At 45.4% G+C, this 21,236-nt stretch overlaps 1 protein-coding gene across 1 annotated transcript in view; it reads left to right on the forward strand.

Moving 5' to 3' along the window:
* Anxa13 (annexin A13) overlaps nt 1-21,236 on the forward strand; it is a 56,668-nt gene that overhangs the window by 10,658 nt on the left and 24,774 nt on the right. The window contains exon 2 of the mRNA XM_021184033.3: nt 14,724-14,802. Within this exon, the coding sequence (XP_021039692.1) occupies nt 14,724-14,802 (79 nt within the window). The remainder of the gene's footprint in view (nt 1-14,723; nt 14,803-21,236) is intronic.

Genomic DNA, 21,236 nt, shown 5'->3' on the forward strand with positions numbered 1-21,236 from the left:
TAGAAAATATCCTAACTATGCCAATTGGCATTAAACGGTACCAAAAATGCACCCATTTAATCCCAGCAACCAGAAGGCAGAGACAGGAGGATTTGTGAGTTTGAGGCCAGCCTGGTCTACATGGTGATTTTTAGGACAGTCAACTACACAGAGAGGATCTGTCTCAAAAAAAATCAATTTAAAAAATGGTGCCAACATATAGAATAGATGTAAAAGAAAGGTTATTTCTAATATAAGTTTTACTCATTTATCAAACAGTCAGTATATGTAAATCTGCATGTCAGGTTCTGATCCAAGTGGATGTCTTTTTCTTTTCCTCTTTCTCTTTTGCATGAGTCTGCGTGTGTAGTATGTGTGTGTGGTATATGTGTGTGTACATGTCTGTGTGTGCATGCATGTGTGCTAACATTCCTCAAATGCTCTCCACCCTGTGCAGTAGAGGCACAAGTGAACCCGGAGCTTGCCAGTTCCAGCTCATGTACCTCCTCGGATTGCTCCAGCTCTGGAGTCATAGGAGGACTACGTCACCCATGATGCACTTACATGTGTGCTGGGAATCATCACTTAATAATCATAATGCCACTTCAAAACTGCATCCCCGAAAGCCGGAGCCATGGCAACACACGGCTGTGTCACACTTCCAACACCCCTACATGGACAGAGCTCTGGCTGCCATACCCGCTCCCCAGAACTCTCTGATCCATCCCAAGATAATCAATGTCATGGGTACCAATGGGAAGAGCACCGAGACTGGGGAAAGCTCTGCATTTGGCTGGTGTGATCAATGAGAATCCCAGTGGAAATAAAGTTATAATCATGGAGTAGAATACCAAATATTCCTGGAAGATTCAAACTGTGCTTAAATGTGCCCAACAGAATATATATATATATATATATATATATATATATATATATATTTCCATTTAGTAGTCTTAGCATTTGTGTTTGCCATCCACACACTTAAGTGCATTTTATTAAATAAAACAAGGCTTTTCATCAGATTGATTAGCCATAGGAAACCATGGCCAAGAAACAATCAACTTAATGAAACCAACATGTTGTGCTTAAAATGCAAATGGCCCCGATTGTTTCAGGTTGTCAGTCTCTACTATCCGTGTCAGTGGAGATGTCATGAGGATATTTTCTGGCTCTGATTCCATGAACTTTAACTGCAATAATTTGTGTACAAATGACTAGCTACTTAGAGACAGGAGATCATTATTCTAACAGGGACAGGGATTTCTTCCATGAGTAAGTGGTGACCAGAGGCAGGTGACTTAATCACTAGACTGTAGTTTCTTTACCTGGGAAAGGACAGTATTAGAAACATCATGCTAAGATTCAAGCTTAAATACAACCTTTGTGATACTGGCAGGATGCACATGTCACCCGATCTTCTAACCGTTCTAATCACCATCTTTAAATCTGTTTTTTTTTTTTTTTTTTGCATCAGTGAACTTATCTTAAGAGGAAACTCCAGATTAGCACCATGAACGGTGAACTAGTATCATTGAATGTGCAAGAAGGTGAAAACAGAAAACAGTATCAAATTCTAAGTCTGCTGTCGCCCGCTAAAGGCTCTGATCCTGGCACCTGCTCTCGGATTTTAAAGTGAGGGAGGAAAATAGTTTGCATGGACAGAATAGAAATCGACACAGTAAATATCTGAGGCCTTGGGGGCCAGTATGAAATTACTTACATCCTGTTATCATACAGAAGTAGCCAGGGACCAGAAGTAACTGGATAGACTGAGTGTCACAACTTTATTTCCAAGCACACATGATGGGAGGGGGTGGCTCTCAGCTTATGATGTCCCGTCTGTAGGTTAAAAAATGTGAAACCCTCACGTTACCAGGCAAAGACAACCAGAAGAATTGAGAAGGACCTTAAAAAGGGAATTGCTTTTCTTTTTCTTATTACATCATTTGTTTATTTATTTTGTGGTGTGTGTGTGTGTGTGTGTGTGTGTGTGTGTGTGTGTGCGCGTGTGTGCGTGTGTATGCATTCATATGCCATGGTATACATATGGAGGTCAGAGACACGTGTAGAGTTCAGAAGCCAACTTCTGGGAATCACTTCTCTTTTACCATATGAGTCCCAGGGATCCAACTCAAGCCATTAGGCTTGATGGCAGTCACATCTGCCCACTGAGTCACCTCCCAGGCCTGGGAAGTCCTTTTCCAATGGGAGTTCTAACGACTTCCATGCCTTTGTGTTCCATGTCACCCATTTGAAAAGACTCTAACTGTACTTCACCATAAGAGTCTATGGTAAAAGTCTTCACTCTGTGTTTAGCATTTTGGAAAAGGTCCAGGCTTTCTTGCCTACATAAATCCTCAGTACGTGTCTACTTTTCCTTTGCCTTCATTGGAATATGAACAGGAAGTATTTATAACTATTGTTCGATCAATGGCTCTCAGCCTTTGGCTGTCCATTAGAATTGTCTGGAGAACTTCAAACCAACACAAGACCTGCCTCTAACTTGCCTCTCCTGGTTTAGTGGGACCAAAGTATGGCTCTGTCCTTTGTATAGTTTTAGCATCCAAAAATGATTGCAATCTGCAGCCAGGATTGAAAAACGACTCAACGTTATCCTGGTCAGGCCATCTTCCTCAGGGCCCTTTGCCCTTCCGTGTGGTGTTAATTCTAAGAGCACTAAGTCCAATTTAGCTCAGATGTGCTCCACATCTGAGTATCTGAGGCCCTCACTTTCCCGTGACTTCTGTCTGTCTGAGGGAAGGGAACTCCACTTACACTTATTTCCCTTCATTTCTGTGCCCCACTATCCCAGGAAGCTTGATGTCATTTGGAACTCAGCACGTCTATCCTGATGGGTGCTCTCTTCCCTTCCTCTGTCCTCACCACTGTCCTTAACCACTGACCATGATACAAAGTAGGACAAGGCCATGCCACACATTGTATAAGGAAGAGGATCCTCATCGCCTGAACAGACAGAGGAATGTGTCTGCCTAAAAAGAGTCTCTCCATTTGTTCCATGTGGATACTTAGAACTGTCAGCATAGGGTCCCGTCACCTTCACTATTACTTGTACACTGACCAAGGGCCTCAGTGGGGGACCATTGTGCTGAGTCTTGGGAATGTGACAGTGGACATGAAATGACTTCTACCACCAAAAACTCTACAGTCTAAGGAAAAAGCCAGGCTGGTAAACGTCACAGCGAAGAGAAGATGATAGAAGTCTCTAATGTAGAATGTAAACACAAAAGACAAAGTCAGTGGATGTTCCAGAGAGTGAGACCATAATCAAAAGCCTTGTTTCTAGGTTTGCTAACTATATGGCTGATTTCCAATACTTGATATGACCTCTCTGAGCCCACAGTTAGGGTGAGATGCTCACAGCTGGCACTTGCAAACTTACTTAGTCAGCCTCAGCTGGGATGATTGATCTACCCCAAAGCTGTCAGACTAAGTACTGAAAACCTCACGTCCCAGGAAATTCCCGGGGTTCTAGGGAGACAGATAGAGATGGTTTCAAAATAGAACAGAGGCTTTAGTATATCCCCATATACAACTGTATTCTCCATGACTTCCCATGGGATCAATGACAATGACTTGTTAAAAAAAAAAAAAGGAAAGAAAGAAAAAAAAAAAAGAAAAAAACAAGGAGAGTCATGAGGTCCCATCCAGGAAATTACAGGGGAGAATCCACATCTTTCCTCTTCCTCTCTTGCCTCACCATGATGGCCTTTTGGGAATAAAACAAAGCAGGAGTTAATTTAAATATTCTAGAGAAGCATGTGACATTTTACCAATGACAGTATTTGACAGTTCATCAGGCTGGAAGTCAGTCACCTCTCATCCACCCCCAAATATACACATTAGAAGACATTAGAAGTGACCTTCTACTGGTCATACCTTTCCAGTCTTTAGAATGCCTTTGCTAAAATTTCTCTCTCTCTCTCTCTCTCTCTCTCTCTCTCTCTCTCTCTCTCTCTCTCTCTCTCTCTCTCTCTGTCACACACACACACACACACACACACACACACAGAGAGAGAGAGCATGCTGTAATACTTTCTGTTCTGGAAAACAGTGGAAAGTTTGAAAGTGCGAGGTGAGATGGGAAGAGGAGGAGGAAGTGTCCTCAGAACTGTGATGGATTGAAAAGCTGATTTCTCCCCTGCCAGCTCTGGGTCGTGATGCCAAATGGCTAACAGTTAATCTTTCCACGACTGTTAATCTCAGGCCAGGTGTTAATCTCAGTTTCCAAATAAGAAGCAGAACACACGGTTCTACTCAAATGAAAAGGAACACAGTGACCATCCTGCGTGCCCAGCCTGCCTAAGAAGAGATGATAACCCTATTACCTTGCAAAGAGTGGTACCCAGCCCTCAGTTTTCATTTCACTTTTTATTTTTGCTTCATTAAGCACCTCTTGATCCTATGGCTATCGACAAAAGAAGCTGTTGACTTCTCTGGCCAGGGGACAAGTGTCAAACAATGCCTCTTTAAAAAACAATCTTTGAAAGATGTTGACTACAATTTCCATTCTCAAAAATGATTTTCTCAAAAAAAACAAAAACAAAACAAAAAAAAAAAGATTTTAATAGGGGCCCAAAGAATCAGTAATGAGAAGTCAATAGCAGAGTTTCTGGACCCAGAGTGGAGGCGTGCAAATTTACTCCGTCGCTCGACTTGGGTCAGGTCATTTACCTCTCTGCCTTGGTCTTCTAACTGGCAGAGTCATGACATCTGTCTCCATAGCTGCTGCGAGGATTAAGCATGGGTTTTGTGTAAATCATGTAGACCAGCGCCTGCCATGTAATAAGTGGTGTGGCTTTGGCTGTCCTTCTTAGTGCTAAGATTTCTTCCCATACATTCCTCTGTGGCCTTCAGTCCTTGCTGCTAATTAAAAGAATAAAGTGGTTTGGATCTAAGACCAAATACACAGTTCACAATTTTGTGTTTATTGTGGTAAAGGTAGATTTTATTTGTGTGTGTGTGTGTGTGCTTGTTTGTATGTTAAAGTGCAAGTGTGTGCATATTTGTGTGAAGACCAAACGACATCCAGATAGCCACAAATGTCATTTCTAAGGGGCTCCGAGTATTGTTTTTAGTATTTGCTTGTTTCTTTAGGACAGCATCTTTCCAATCAAGCCAGGCTTGGCTGGCAGGCCAGTGAGCACTCACCTGTCTCTCAGTGCCAAATCACCTGTGTGCAGCACCACACCTAGCCTTTGTACATGGGTTCTAGGGATTGAGCTCAGACCATGTGCTTGCCAAGGAAACATTTTACCAAAGGAGCCATCTCAACAGGCCAGGTTCCAATTTTGAAGACTCCATGTTAAGCACCACGGGAGGAATTCACTCTGCCCAGTGCAAACCACGTGAAGACAGAAGGAGATAACCTGCATAATCCTGAGGGCTCACCGCATGCCAACCATCCTGTCACATGCTCCGTGCCCATGACCTTACGACAGGCCATAAGAGGTGGAATTCTTTTTTATGTTTTTTTTTTAAGATCTATTTATTTTTATTTTGTTTATATGAGTACAGTGTAGCTGTCTTCAGACACAGCAGAAGAGGGCATCAGATCCCATTACAGATGGCTGTGAGCCACCATGTGGTTGCTGGGATTTGAACTCAGGACCTCTGGAGGAACAGTCAGTGCTCTTAACCACTGAGCCATCTCTCCAGCCCGGGATGGTGGAATTCTTCTAACTTTCAGAAGGAAAAAAAAAAAAAGATAAAAGGGGAAATAGCTTTGTTCCTGGATCAAAAGTAAATATCTTCAAGGGCAGAGAGAGAATCTATTCTGTCTCGGAGAAGTCCTTTTCTCACCATTACCACATTCTTAAAATCAGTACAAGGCAATTTTACAGTGGGACACACTTTAGCCTTAACAAGGAAAACAAGCGTGCCAGTTGTGACAACTTTGATGAGCGTAGAAAGCGCTCTGCTAAGTAAAAATAAGCCAGCCACTAGAGGACCACCACAACACCCTTCCACTGATGGGCGGTACCTACAATAGTCAAACTCTTGGGAATGCACACGGAACAGTGGCTACACTGTACCACGTGTCTCGGGTACCTCTTCCCTTCCAGGCAGGGAGGAGTGTGTTCAGCCATACGTAATGAGCTAGTTCTAGAGATGTGCTATGCGCCATGCAACTACCACTCAACACTATTCGAACACACATCAAAGTAGTCAGCATGCAGATCTAGTGTGGATCTAGTGCTCCCACCACACACTCAAGGGAGCACAGTGACTTGGGGGAGGTGAGGATGTGTCTGGATCCCTGACCGTGGTGACAGTGCCATGGGTTTATTTGTATCACTAAAAGCATCAAGTTGGGGCTGGTGAGATGGCTCAGTGGGTAAGAGCACCCGACTGCTCTTCTGAAGATCTGGAGTTCAAATCCCAGCAACCACATGGTGGCTCACAACCATCCATAAAGAGATCTGACTCCCTCTTCTGGAGTGTCTGAAGATAGCTACAGTGTACTTACATATAATAAATAAAATTTTTTTAAAAAAGCATCAAGTTGTATGCAGTGTATGGTACCAAGTACATGTCAATCAAATTGTTAATTAAAAAAAATACTGTGTTTTAAAAACAAAACAAACAACAACATCAACAACAACAAAACAGTACAAGATAAGCTAATCCTGAATAGCTAACCTTACTTCATGCACCTTGAACGTTGGCTTAACTGTTGTTACTAAGAAGAATCTAGACGTGTCTGGAGCGATCCCCAGCACAGCCTTTCTCTGCTTTGCCTCTGCTTTATAGACTCAGACAACACCTTCTTCTAATGCTGCCCCTTGTTTTTTGTTGTTGTATTGTTATTATTACTCTTTAATCTCTTTATTTTTAAAGATTTATTTATTTTATGTATATGAGTACACTGTAGCTGTCTTCAGACACCAGAAGAGGGCAGGGCATTTATTATAGATGACTGTGAGCCACCATGTGGTTGCTGGGAATTGAACTCAGGGCCTCTGGAAGAGCAGTAGGTGCCCTTAACCACTAAGCCATCTCTCTAGCCCCTTTAATCTCTTTTTACAGTCCAGTTGTTGTCCCCCTCCTGGTTTGCCCTCTGACTGTTCCTCATCCCATACCTCCTTGCCATCTCCAAGAGGATGTCTGCAACCCCTGCCCTGCCCCACCAGACCTCCCCACTCCCTGAGACCTCAAGTCTCTCAAGGGTTAGGTGCTGTATATGTGTCAGGGACCTCATATCAGCTGGTGTATGCTGCCTGGTTGGTGGCTCAGTATCTGAGAGATCTCAGGGGTCCAGGTTAGTTGAGACTGCTGATATTCCTATGGGGTCACCCTCTTCCTCAGCTTCTTCTGGCCTTTCCCTAATTCAACCACAGGGCTCCCCAGCTTTTGTCCATTGGTTGGGTGTAAATATCTACATCTGACTCTTTCAGCTGCTTGTTGGGCTTCTCGAAGGGCAGCCATTCTAGGCTCCTGTCTGTAAGCACACCATAGCATCAGTAATAGTGTCAGGCCTTGGAGCCTCCCCTTGAGGTGGATCCCAATTTAGGCCTGTCACTGGACCTCCTTTCCCTCAGTCTTTTCTCCATTTTTGCCCCAGCAATTTTGGATCAGAGTTTTTGACTGTGGGATGGCAACCCCACCCCTCTTCTGTGATGTTCTGTCTTTCTACTGGAGGTGGGCTCTATAAGTTCCCTCTCCCCACTGTAGGGCATTTCATCTAAGGTCCCTCCCTTTGAGTCCTGAGAGTTTATTACCTCCCAGGTCTCTGGTACATCCTAGAGGGTCCCCCCACCACCCATCTCCCAAGGTTGCCTGTTTCCATTCTTTCTGCTGGCCCTCAGGGCTTCAGTCCTGTTTCCTCCCCACCCCCACCCCCAATACCTGATCATGTTCCCCTTTTCCTCTCCCACCCAGGTCCCTCCCTCTCTCTACCCCTACCCATGATTGTTTTCTTCTTCCTCTCAAGTGGGACTGAGGCATCCTTACTTGAGCCCTTCAGCTTGTTAACCTTCTTGAGTTCTGTGGACTGTATCCTGGGTATTCTGTGCTTTTCTGGCTAATGACCACTTATTAGTGAGTGCATACCATGCATGTCCTTTTTGGGTCTGAGTTACCTCACTCAGGATAATATTTAATATCCTTACCGTCTCATTTACTTTACAGTGGCCCCAGTAGCAGCAGCTGGCAGATCAGTGCACAGCGGCCCTCTGTACTTCCTGAGCCCTGCTGGCTCAGAGCCTGAACACCAGGCAACCATTCTCAAATATTTACTAAGCAGAGTGACCCGAGCCGGGACCTCCAGGGACCTGTGGTGGAACTATTAAATCCTAGTACCACTCCCATTACATGTCAACAATACTTGAGTGTTACAAGTGACCCTTACACCCTCATGTCACCAGGCAGCCCACCTCCTACGTGCCACCAACCAAGTGATCACTGTAATCCGGCCTCTTGCTACCCTGTCCCAGACATGACTGCATCTGAATACCTCACTACACATGCGCAAGAGCATGAGTTTTAAAGATGAGCTGGTGACTTTAATTAAATAGATAATGAAATGTTGTTTCTAAGGTGGAGGGGGGGAGTCACGCTTAAGAGCTTCCTAGAGGCTGGGCGGTGGTGGCGCACGCCTTTAATCCCAGCCCTTTGGAGGCAGAGGCAGGCAGACTTCTGAGTGCAGGGCCAGCTTGGTCTAGAGTTCCAGAACAGCCAGGGCTACACAGAGAAACCCTGTCTTGAAAAACAAAACAACAAAACAAAACAAAACAAAACAAAACAAAACAAAACAAAACAAAACAAAACAAAAACACCAAGAGCTTCCTGGTCAGGCTGGATTTGAATCCCAGTAACTCAGACTTGTCTACCCTCAGTCCAGATTCTCCGCTCAGGTCAAACCAGGATTAGAAAGTACGAGTATACTGTTACAAAACTGAGCATGTCCAGGGCTCCAGAGAAGCTGAGGCAGGAGGATTGCTCTGACTTTGAGGCCATTCTGTACTACAAAGTGAGTTTTGGGCTAGCCTAAGTTATAGACTGAGACCCTGTTTTAAAAAAGAAAACACCCAACAACAACAAAAGACTCAAAAGACAGTCTAACGGTGTAAGAGCCACATGAATTAATTAAGATAGATCACAGCAAGCGAAGCTCTCCTCTGGAGTGCCTCCCCTTCTCCATCCTTCCTCACCTTTCTTATTCCTTTTCCTTTCATCTCTTCTTCCTTCTCCTACTCCCCTCTGCAAACAGTGTTCAGGACCAACGGTGGACCAAGTAGGCATTTGAATATCTATAAGTTTATGTACCACACAAGATCCTGGTGCCTGTGGAGGCCAGAAGAGGGCATCCGAGCCTATGAAACTGGAATTATAGACAATTGTGACCTGCCTTGTGGGTGCTGGGAATCAAATCCAGGTGCTCTGGGGAAGCAGCCAGTGCTCTTAACCACTGATCCACCTCTCCAGCCCACTGGAAAAAAAATCTAAAGCAAGATGTCAACTTGTAAATAAAAAATATATTTTTCTTCCTTAAATGTTAGATGATACAATAAAGTCAACTAGGCATGTAGTAAATTATTCTGGTAAGACCCAGAATCTTTGCTAGCAGGTAGATTACACAGCCAGTAATGGGTCACATTTCACAATCTACTTAGCTTAACTAGTAGTCTTCAGTAGCCAACTACAATAAATAATATTGTTTGGATATTGGGATATATAGACATATACATAGATGTATGGTAAGCATCTGTGAATCAAAATATATAGAATACGAAACTCAAGTATCCTCATATATGTTCACATAACTTTCCAAACTTGTTGATCAAATATGCATAACTGAGCTAGGCATGGCATGATGGTGCACATCTGTAACCCCAGCACTTGAAAGTAAAGGCGGGAGTCTCGCGCACCAAGGTCATCCTTGGCTACACAGTGAGTTCAGGAGCATCCTGAGATGCGTAAAGATTCTGTCTCAAAAACATATATGTAATTGATAGCTACATGAATATCACTTCCTGAAATGTCGTGGACAGAATTAAAGGACAAAAAGAGAAGACAGGGCTGAAGAACCAGGGACCCCACCATGAGTGCTCTGTAACAGTGGGACACTGAATGCTGGCGTGAAGCAATGGTGTGGTACAAAGCTGGCATTTGAAGTGTGGTCTCATGCCACTCGGGCCTCGCACAATAGCTACGACTGGCATTTTACAGATCAGGCCACTGATTCAGGTGAAGAGCCAAGTGGCAGAATCACCCCCGAGGCGGAATTCCTGTGGCTCAGAGTCCAGGCCTCCACATTGATTATTAAGGGCATTCAATCTCTTGTGCCATCTTTGTTTCCTGAGTGTCACTGGGTGCCAGGGCTGCTCAAGTCAAACACATCAACGCAAAGGATGTCACTCTGCCTCCATGTGCAAAGCAGGAGGAGGGTCTGTGTGCTTGCTCAAAACCTGGGGAATGTCATGACCCCAGGCTGGAGTCCCCCTGCCACCAGCTCTACATCTGACCCCACATTCCTCCTCTGTGTGGAAGTTCTGTGCCATGGCTTTGGTTTTAAGAATGAAAACCCCTTATTGGCAAATAGGAGTAGGCCCCAAAGTCAGCTACCCATTTAACAATGAACAATGTCTATGGCATGCCTGCTCCCTGTGCATTCCAGGGAAGAGCCTGTCCCAGCTTCTCTAAAAGAGCTCCAGGACATCCCAGGATCAACCAAGGAGCCTCTGACAAACATAATATGCTCATTGTGGAGACAGACCCAGACACACAGAAGGAAAACCCAAACAGGCTGATCCCTCTCCCTCTCTCCTCCCTCTCCCCTCCCTCTCCCCTCCCCTTCCCCCTCCCCTCCCTTTCCCCCTCCCTCTCCCCTCCCTCTCCCCTCCCCTTCCCCCTCCCCTCCCCTCCCTTTCCCCCTCCCTCTCCCCTCCCCCTCCCCTCCCCTCCCCTTCCCCCTCTCCCCTCCCCTCCCTTTCCCCCTCCCTCTCCCCTCCCTCTCCCCTCCCCTTCCCCCTCTCCTCCCCTCCCTTTCCCCCTCCCTCTCCCCTCCCCCTCCCCTCCCCTCCCCTTCCCCCTCTCCCCTCCCCTCCCCTCCCCTCCCCTCCCTTCCCCTCCCCTCCCCTCCCCTCTCCTCTCCTCTCCTCCTTTTCCTGTCTGTCATGACAAAAATCATGACATGGGACAATTCCTTCACTCCAAGATTACAGACCCCACTGTTACAAAGAACAAGACTTCATTCTCTTCTCAAATGGTTGGAAAGGGTAGCCAGCAAGGCTAATAGTGGTTTCTACCAGGAGCCAGTGCCTGTGTCCTTATCCTTCCCTGTCAGTGATAGCGTTTCTGATACGGACTCCACTCTATGTTATATGCCAGGCATACACAATCATAAAGAAGGCCCAGAGTCTTACTCACTGTTCTATTGCTGTGAGGAGACACCACGACAACAGAACTCATAAAGGTAAGCATTATAGTTTCAGAGGTTCAGTTCATTATGATCCTGGCAGGAAGCATGGGGACATGCAGGCAGATGCTGCAGCAGTAACTGAGACCTATGTCCTGACCCCATAGGCAATGAGAAACAGAGAGACTGGACCTGGCTTGGGCTTTTGCAACCTCAAAGTCCACACCCAATGACACACTTCCTCTAACAAGGCCTTACCTCCTGATCTCTCTCTCTCTCTCTCCTTCCTCCTTCCTTCCTTTTCTTTCTTTCTTTCCTCCTTTTTTGTTATTGTTGTTATTTTCGGTTTTTCAAGACAGGGTTTCTCTGTGTAGTTCTGCTGTCCCGGAACTCTGTAGACCAGGCTGGAGTTGAATTCAGAGCTCTGCCTGCCTCTGCCTCCCGAGTGCTGGGATTAAAGGCGTGCGCCACCACCGCAGTCCCTTTTCAAATAGTGCTACTCTCTGATGACCAAACATTGAAATCTATGAGCTCCAGGACCTGGGTTCAAATCAGCATAATCTACATAACACTGGATGCAGTCACACACACCTGTAGCACTAGAGTTCCAACAGCAAGAGGGGAGGCAGTAAAGGAAGCATCCAGGAAAGTTCCCAGGCTGGCTAGCCTGGTGGGTGTGCACAACGGCAAACAACAAGAGACCTTGTCTCAAACAAGATGAGGACTGATGCCCAGGGCTGTCTTCAATCCTCCATGCTGGCAAGATGGCAAGTCCACGCCTATACTCACATACAAGCAGGCACATGCATACACACATGCATGCCTGTGCAGCCTCAAGGGTCCCATGCTCAAAGGGCCCCATGTTTGCCTGAGCACTCTGACATCACTGTGAGGGGAATGTTTCAATTTCTAAGCATCACTTGGTAATGAGTCCTGAAAACAACATGGCAGCTCTTACCAACAAGCCTCCAAAAGCAGCACTCCTCCAACCCACATGAGACCTTAGTAAGGATCTTGGGAATGCCATTCCTCTGCCTAAGCAGAAGGCCTGTGGCATAAGCGGGGTGAGGAACATGATGGTGCATAACCTAAAGCCAGGAGTTCTTACCTACAAGGCAGGCTATGAGCATTCAGTTTTCTCTGTGGATAGCAAAGGTCTATAAATTGACTGGTGTGTAGCAGGTGTTCTAAAAATGCCAGCCCATCTCCTGGCTTGTTTCAAATAAGTACAGTTCATGTCAGGCTAGCAAGATGTTTCAGTGGATAAAAACACCTGCCACCGAGTTCGATCCTCAAGACCTACATGGTGGAAGGAGAGAACACTGCAAGTTACCCTCTGACCTCTACAGATCTACAGATACTGTTGCGTGCACGCACCCACAGGCATGTACAAACAAGATCAATCAGTACATAAATACTATAACTTTTTTTTAAGGAATTGCTTTTTTAAAACTGATGGTCCATGCCTTCATAATCCAAAAATGGCAAGACCCCCCTCCCCACCTCTGAATTTCAGAACCTATAGCTCTCCACTCATGGAAACCTTCTTTGGACCACAGACTTGGTCAGGACACTCAGGATCTTGAGGGCAGACACCCAAGTCATAATCTCTTAGCTAAAGGGAAGGTCTGTGGTTGTTACGAATGAAACAGAAAGTCAAGGATCCAGGTACTGCCATGATGGGATATTTTTATCCCTACCCTCCCCCTCCTCTTCCTCCCCTCCCCTTCCTCTTCCTCTTCCTTCTCCCCACTCTTCTTCCTCCTCCTCTTCCTCCTCCCTTTTCTTTCTCACCCTCCTCTTCCTCCTCCTCCTTTCTTGCCCACTCTCCTCTCTCCTCATTGTCTCTCGCTCTCATCTTCTCTCTTCTCTCTCACATTTCTCTCTGTGGCATGCAATGGACAAAACGGCCACCAACAGCTTTAACCTAAGAGCCACTCAGCTCCTCAGGACCAGTAGATGACCTCTTACACCTCTACCAGCTAACCAAGGGAAGGACTGCATTCTGAACAAATCATGATAGCCAAAGTGACAGGACTGGTGTCCACATTGCTGATCAACGATGATGAGAACCAGGCCTCGTGATTGACAGCCCCCTTTGGGTCACCAAGAATGTGGGAGGGGCAAGCCACCAAAGAAATAGTGATGTGAACCAGACAAATGCTACATGGCCATTGTCCTGTGTGTGGTTTACTTTTCGCTTCCTCTGTGCAAGGAGAGGAGGTGGAGTGAAGGGGATGTGGCTTTAAGCCAGCTTCACTGAAGGAAACACATGGACACCTCATTTGGTGAAGAAAAGCAGAGTTGAGAGAACTCAGGGGTCCTCCAAGCTACTAGCTTGAGAATTTGATTTAGCCTCCTACCTATACAGTTTTAATCCTGATCTGTTACTTTGATGGTTATCTGTTATGTATGCAAACGTGTTGTCTTTCCAGTTTAGTGCTAATGAAAGTGTCTTTTTTTAAAAGATTTGTTTATTTTATATATGTGAGTACACAGTACCTGTCTCTAGACACACCAGAAGAGGGTATCGGATCCTATTACAGATGGTTGTGAGCCACCATGTGGTTGCTGGAAACTGAACTCAGGACCTCTGGAAGAGCAGTCAGTGCTCTTAACTGCTGAGCCAGCCCCGAAAGTGTATTTTTAAAACAACTAAGGAAAAACAAAATTTATTGACTGAGTGAAGGAAAACCTTCACACTTAGATTATTATTATTATTACTATTATTATTATTAAAATAATAAGGAGATTGGCATACATAAGAGAACCCATCAGTTGGTGATTAATCCAAGGACTGAAACACAAGGCAGCTCAATAAATAAGCAGGACCTTTCTCTCGCAGAGAACTAAAAGCTAAAAACTACTCCCCTGTCAATTCACATAGAATCTCTGACAAACTAAATGATATCTCTCCTGTATGGATGACATTGATCTAGGCCAGCAAGAGAATTTAATAAGGTTCCCTCAGCTTTGACAAATCCTGCTCCTTGGATCTACTTGGCCCATCCATCACGGAGGACGTATATTCCAGCGACACTGGCTTTGTTTGAGAGAAAAGGACACACAAGATGGGTTGCTATGAAAATCACTTATCATAGAGTTAGCCAGAGCAATCAATTGTCCTTAAGAACAGAGAAGACCCTTCTCCTATGACCACCAAAGGCCATCTGGCCCCATGGAGTACCAGCCATCTCTCTGGGGACCAAGTTTCCCCACCTGATTTCCATAAACACCCACTTGTAGAGCAGCATCTGCCCTGTGTGTGGACAAAGGTATGATCTTCTAGTTGGTTGTCAGATCCAGCAAAACTAAATTAATAACAACTGTATTATCCACCTCACCCTTCGCATTATTTCCTCTCTAGGCCAAAGAGAGAAGCCATCACCACGGCTTTGATGCAGACCGAGATGCCAAAAAGCTGTACAAAGCCTGCAAAGGAATGGGTAGGAAGATCATCTTCTTCACTTATTTTATTTTGAAATTGATTAAGCTTGATGTCATAACCAACTTTCCCATAGCGACAGGAAGGTGACCTGCCTGTCATATGGATTCTGATCTCTTCAAGGGATTTATTTGAGGTTCCCAACTTATCAAAGGGGCTCCTTATTTTTTTGAGGCTATTGGAAGCTAAACCTGTGATATTTAATTAGACCTTGAAGTTATGGGGAACTTCATTAGGAGTGAAGTTTATTCTATCTTAATCTTCTCTAAATTTCTTTGGCCTTTTCCATGGGAGGATGTGAGGAATCAGATCTGGCCAGAGCTGTATTCATGGCGAGGGAGAGGCAGCTAGCAGACAAGCCCTGCTTGGCAGTGGCAGCTCCGGGGAATCAGAGGGAAAGACCAGGGGTTGTGGCTTCCTGCTCACCTCCTGCTCTGACTCATCTCTGGCTTACGCCTGGCAGACAGCTGTCAAGGGAAGGCCTTGTGTGGAAGCCTCAGGATGTTTATGCCTGAGGTTTGCTGAGTGGAAGAGAACTCCAGGGTACTTTCCAGGAAGCTGAGACGTCCCTGATGCTCTGTGGTGAGGTCCAGATACCTAGCCATGGGTTGCAGACCTGGGTTGGGTGTGGTAATGATGTAACATGCTTAATATGAACTCCTGGTTTTTTGTTTTTTGTTTTGTTTTGTTTTATTTTAACCTAGAGTTTATTTTTTAAAAACACCTGGGCTGAGTACCTACTGAGTGCCAGAATCAGAGTTCTCATGCCCCTCTTGCATGTGACCACAGAATGGAGCCAACATGCTTGTTCCTCTGTAGAGCGCCTGTGTAACCACTGTCCAGCTCAGTGTCACACATCCATCATCATCTTGCTCACTCTACCCAGCAAGCCTGTAAAATAGATGTGATCATAAGGACATTCAGATGGGAATGAAAGGCTCGGTGTAAAACATTTGCCCCAAATCTTAAAATTATGAAACAAAGGGTGAAGCTGTTAGACACTTGGCCACCTGAGAGATCTCTGACTTGGTAGAAAATATAGAATCTTGCCTCTGTGGACAAGGACACACTGAAGCAAACCTAGATCACGGACATAATTTGACTTGAAGACTTTGTGTGACATCCCTGCTGGGGCAGAATTTAAATGTCTAAAGGGAAGCTCTCCAACAGTCACAATGGTCACTTTACTACTTGAGATATTGCTTTGAGATAAGGACTTGCTCTATAGCCCAGGCTAGCCTCAATAATGGCAATCCTCCTTCCTCAGTGCTGGGATTATAGGTATGGGCCACCTCATACAGCTTTGCAAATTATGCTGCAGCTCTATGTGGTCGTGAAGTGCAAAGCAAAATCTGTTGTCGGGGGACTTCTACCGTCACTTTCTACCTTGCTTAGCCCAGGGTACCTCCAGTTTCTGAGCACCTATGTTTCAGGTGTATACCATTTTTTACATAAGTGCCAGGGATCTGAACTCACGCCCTCTTGCCTCCACAGCAAATCATTTACTCACTGAACAATCTTCCCAGCTCGGTTTTTGTTTAAAGACAGGGTAGTCTAGGCTAGCCTTGGACTCATGTACCCGAGGCTAGCCTGAACCCATCCTACTGCCTCCACCTCCCAAGGGCTGGAGCCAAAGGCAAGTGCCGCCACACCCAATTTCACTTCAGTTTTTAAGAAGCTAAATTTTAAAAGAGAAAAATATACAAGTTACATTGTTTTGATGATACACTTTCATTACCCCCAATTTATACAAAATATCATTTTTATCTCACTATGGACATAAAATTATAGATGAAGCATTTTACATTCTAGTTTATTTTTATCTGGATTAGTTGCTCTTTAAGCACTAAGCAGCCATGACAGGTCAGAAGCTGAGGGGTTTGATGAAGGGGGGCTGGAAGGTCCAAGCACAGGAAAGATTAAATGCACTCCTACCCCTCACCACCAAGGCAAGTCAAAATTATAATGTCCCACAATAAAATGATAGTTTGTTCCTCCAAACGATGCAGAACTTAGACACTAGCTTGAAGCATTTCTGTTCCCCTAGTATCTTATGATGCCCTAAGTATGTGGATGACCTGGGTCCTGGGAAACCCTACATGGTCCCCAGCCTCTCCCTAACGTGGACACTCTCAGCCTAGGCATCTCTGCTGCCCCAGTCGCAGTTCCAAAGCACTGCACATCCACCATCTTCTGCTTAGACTTATCCTTTGGAGTGATCCCTACCAACTGACCCATCACAGAGTAGGCTCCAACCAAGAGTCCATGGACCAGCAGCCTCCTAGACCTCAGAGCCAATGGAGATCATATAATATGTGGCTTCTCAAATGTTCAAAGTCATACTAGCCATCAAAGGCTCTTGGGGAGATGTGGAACATTGCTAGTAGGTCTCAGTAAGAACTCTGCAGAGTCTGGGACCACACCTTAGGGTCAAGCTCAGGTCTGCTGAGGTGTGCGGAAACTAAACTGCTCAGCCACTTCAGAGAATGCTTCTTACCTAGAGCTCAGATCCTAACTTCCAGCTCAGCACCCTTTCTCCACACTCTCTGCACACTGTGCACAGCATTCCATTGGTAACCATTAAGCCACTCCTTAACCATGAGCTCAGTTCCAATTAGATCAGATCCAACTAGATCACTAAGCAGGTCCAACCTGCTCTCCATCACAAAAGGTTGAATGGAGGCATCTAGAAGGTTTAGGCCCCCAGGATCTGGGAGAATGGCCCTGTCCTTATTTGGAAAGAGGGTCTTTGCAGATGTGATTGAGTTAAGGATGCTAGGAAGAAAGTCCCCTGGGATACCTGGGTAGGTGTGAAATCCAATGACAGGTGTTCTTAAGAAAGACAGAAGAGGGCTGAAGAGACGGCTCAGGGGTTAAGAGCACTGGCTTCTCTTCCAGAGGTCTTGAGTTCAATTCCCAGCAATGGTGACTCACAACCATTTTTGATGGCATCTGATTCCCTCTTCGGGTGTGCATGAAGACAGAGCATACACATATACATCTTTTTTTTTAAAAGACAGAAGAGAAGGATGGCGTGGTGGCCAGGTTGGGGACACATGAAGACAGGTAGAGACTGCTCTCATGTACTCACTGTCAAAGGACACCCATGAGGTGGGAGAACACAGTGACTTCACACTTCCAATCAAAGAGCTGTGGTAGTATAGGTTGTGTTGTTTGAAGCCACAGAATTTGGGGTAACGGACACAACCACCTCTGGAGAAGAATGCAGACAGAGAGCAAGTGTGAGCCCGTGAGCCCTTCAGGCAGATGGAATTCAGCCCTAGTCATAATTTCACTTGCCTTCCCTGTGCCCTTCTTTCAGGAGAATTTAGGGGGCAGGGTATCCCCGTGAGAGAATGTGGGGCATGGCTTCCAGTACCTGATCTAAGAACCCAGCTATCTGTGGTCGGTCAGGTCAGTGTGGACAGAAGTTCTGCTAGAGGCTCAGTTTAGCCATGTTTATCTGCCACACGGGATCGTGTGGTCTTCAAACGCTGTGGCTCAATCCTGCCAACACTCTACCACCACCACCCAGTTGCTTTCCAGAAAATTGCTGGGAAGGCAGACCACAGATGTGCTGGGATGCTTCCAGGCTGTGACCATTCTGGCTCTGACAGTGCAGTGTAATTACTTCCTCCAGTGTCCAATGCACAGCTAGTACAGAGGGTCTTTTTTTTTTTTTCTTCCAGTTTTAAAGTCTTTTCCAGAACCACTGGGGACTGCCCTGAGTGCCTTAAGCCATTGTACATGTTTGCAAGAAAAGGCTCAGCCGCACAGACAGCTTATAAGACTCACGGACCGTGAAATGTGGTGTGAGGTCACCTTCAGCAAATCGCTTCTTTGTTGGGTTGTAAAACCAAATAGTAGCTGCAAATTCCCTCTAGAGTGGATGATAAGGGCTTGGAAGGGGGTGAGCCATACGATGTACACTAAAAGGTCCCGTGGGTTCCTCTAAGACCTTCCCATGTATGAAGGGACCATGTTGAAAGGTTGGAGCAGAGGACTATTTGGACCCACAGCGAAAGGAGAAAGTTCCAGGGATGAAACCCTGGTTTTCACTGGCCTCAGACAACGCATATATCAATCAAAGGGAACAGGCATGGGAGGGTCTAGGATCTAAGCCTGAAATACTGAGGCCTTTGGCAAGGATAAGAGTAGCCCTAACTGTAGTGGAAAGACAGTCCACTACACTGAAAGGGAACACTCTATGATATTTAAAGGGGAATGAAATCTTGTCTGGGGGGTGAGATTTCTGGCACCCAGACATTTAAAAGTTAATCATGAAAGCACCACAGAGTAAGTAAGCAGATTCACATCGCCTGGGCGAAAGCCCTGAGGAAATGAACGGGGGACACCGTGAATAACCGTGTGGGAACCCAACCAGGAAGAGGCAGGCAACTCACTCCTGCTACTTTTACAAGTGAGCTCATCCGAGGATTCTCTCTTTCTCTACTTGGACTCAAATGGCTAAAGTCTTCCCAGAATTACAGAGGTGGAGATAATCCTTGAGATGAAGTGAACAACCCACCTCAAGAACACAAAGCTAGTGGTTATCCCAGGACTTTCTATCCTCTCGGCTGGGCATCTCCTTCTAAGTTCTGGCTGGGTCTTTCCAAAAACAGTTTTCAGAGCTGATGCAAAGCCAAAGTGAAGGGGAAACATGCCTACCAGGCTCCATCTTTTCCTTCCTCATCTCCAGCAGTTCCTTTCCATCTCCTGTCACCAACCACAGTCTGATTTTTCTTTTGCTCCCAACTCCCATCAAAATATGCCAGCTCCTTACAGAGATAAAGTTTGGAGCTGTGACGAAAGGATGGACCATCTAGAGACTGCCATATCCAGGGATCCATCCCATAATCAGCTTCCAAACGCTGACACCATTGCATACACTGGCAAGATTTTGCTGAAAGGATCCAGATATAGCTGTCTCTTGCGAGACAATGCCGGGGCCTAGCAAACACAGAAGTGGATGCTCACAGTCAGCTATTGAATGGATCACAGGGCCCCCAATGGAGGAGCTAGAGAAAGTACCCAAGGAGCTAAAGGGAACTGCAACCCTATAGGTGGAACAACATTATGAACTAACCAGTACCCCAGAGCTCTTGACGCTAGCTGCATATGTATCAAAAGATGACCTAGTCGGCCATCACTGGAAAGAGAGGCCCATAGGACTTGCAAACTTTATATGCCCCAGTACAGGGGAATGCCAGGGCCAAAATGTGGGAGTGGGTGGGTAGGGGAGTGGGGAGGGGGAGTGTATTGGGGACCTTTTGGATAGCATTGGAAATGTAAATGAGGAAAATACCTAATAAAAAAATTAATTCAAAAAAAATATGCAAGCTCCATTTATTGATTCCCCCAAGTTTCCAGTCTCTGAGCAAGGTAGCGCTCACCCAGCAAGTTCATTTATTCAGTTCTTCAGTGGCCATTGAATTGCAACGGAAGGTAGGGCCACCAGCAACTTCAGGACTCTCCAGGTTTGGGGTTGTGGTGAGAGGTCTTGGTTCCTGTAGCAAAGTCTGGAGACACTGCTGAGGATAGCAGTGACATTCATGTTTTAGAATCTCAGAATGACTTGACAAAAACTAAGTGGCTTAAAGCAATGGAAAGGTGTTGATATTTCCATTCTGGACACCAGAAGCCCACCATTAAAGGGTTTGTGGGTCACAGTCTATTTCTATGGGCTGTGGCCATTTCTGAAAGGCAATGGAATGCGTGGAAGAAGTGTTAGCCAAAGGCACAGGAGCTCAGCTTTGCGTCACAACATCTTTCTTTGAATGAATCAGCGTAGGCCAATGCAACCCATACTTACACAGAATACGCTAGCACCGCCATAATCCACTGTGTGAAGAGACTCAAGTCTATATCTGACTCATCCACATCCCTGAAGAGTCAATAATCTATATACAGGAAGGTATCTGGATCTCCAACATTTGTCTCCCCCAAGTTTTGCCAATGCAAATAGTCTTAGTAGCTCTTTCTCATTCAATTTATTTTTAACCCTTATTCTTTCACAAAACACAAGTTCACGTTAAGGTGTAATTATTAAATGTAAAAATGGTTATATGTCAACCTTTCTAAATCAGTTTTATCCTTCCAGTAATATGTCCTAGTAAACAACAGATTGGGGGGACTTGGCAGAACCTTCAACTCTCCTGAGCTCCCAGCTATGGCCCAAGTAAGATGCATATAACTGACACTGTAACAGTGCCCACTACTACTGAGTGACCACTGCCCAGGGCCCATCCACTAGGCTCATATCATGGCATTATAAATCCTATAATAACTGGTCCTCACACTGACTGCATAACTGGCTATGCAAGAACAGAGTAAACAGGAATTTGACTCTTCAAGGCTTATGAAAGTAACTGGTCTACAGACAAATGTCACTATGAGAAACTAAGTGAGCTCTGTGTTAGTCATCACAGAGATGTG

The sequence above is a fragment of the Mus caroli genome, unplaced genomic scaffold, assembly GCF_978045245.1.
Source record: "Mus caroli unplaced genomic scaffold, Mus_caroli_1 scaffold_16, whole genome shotgun sequence".
NCBI lineage: Eukaryota > Metazoa > Chordata > Mammalia > Rodentia > Muridae > Mus > Mus caroli.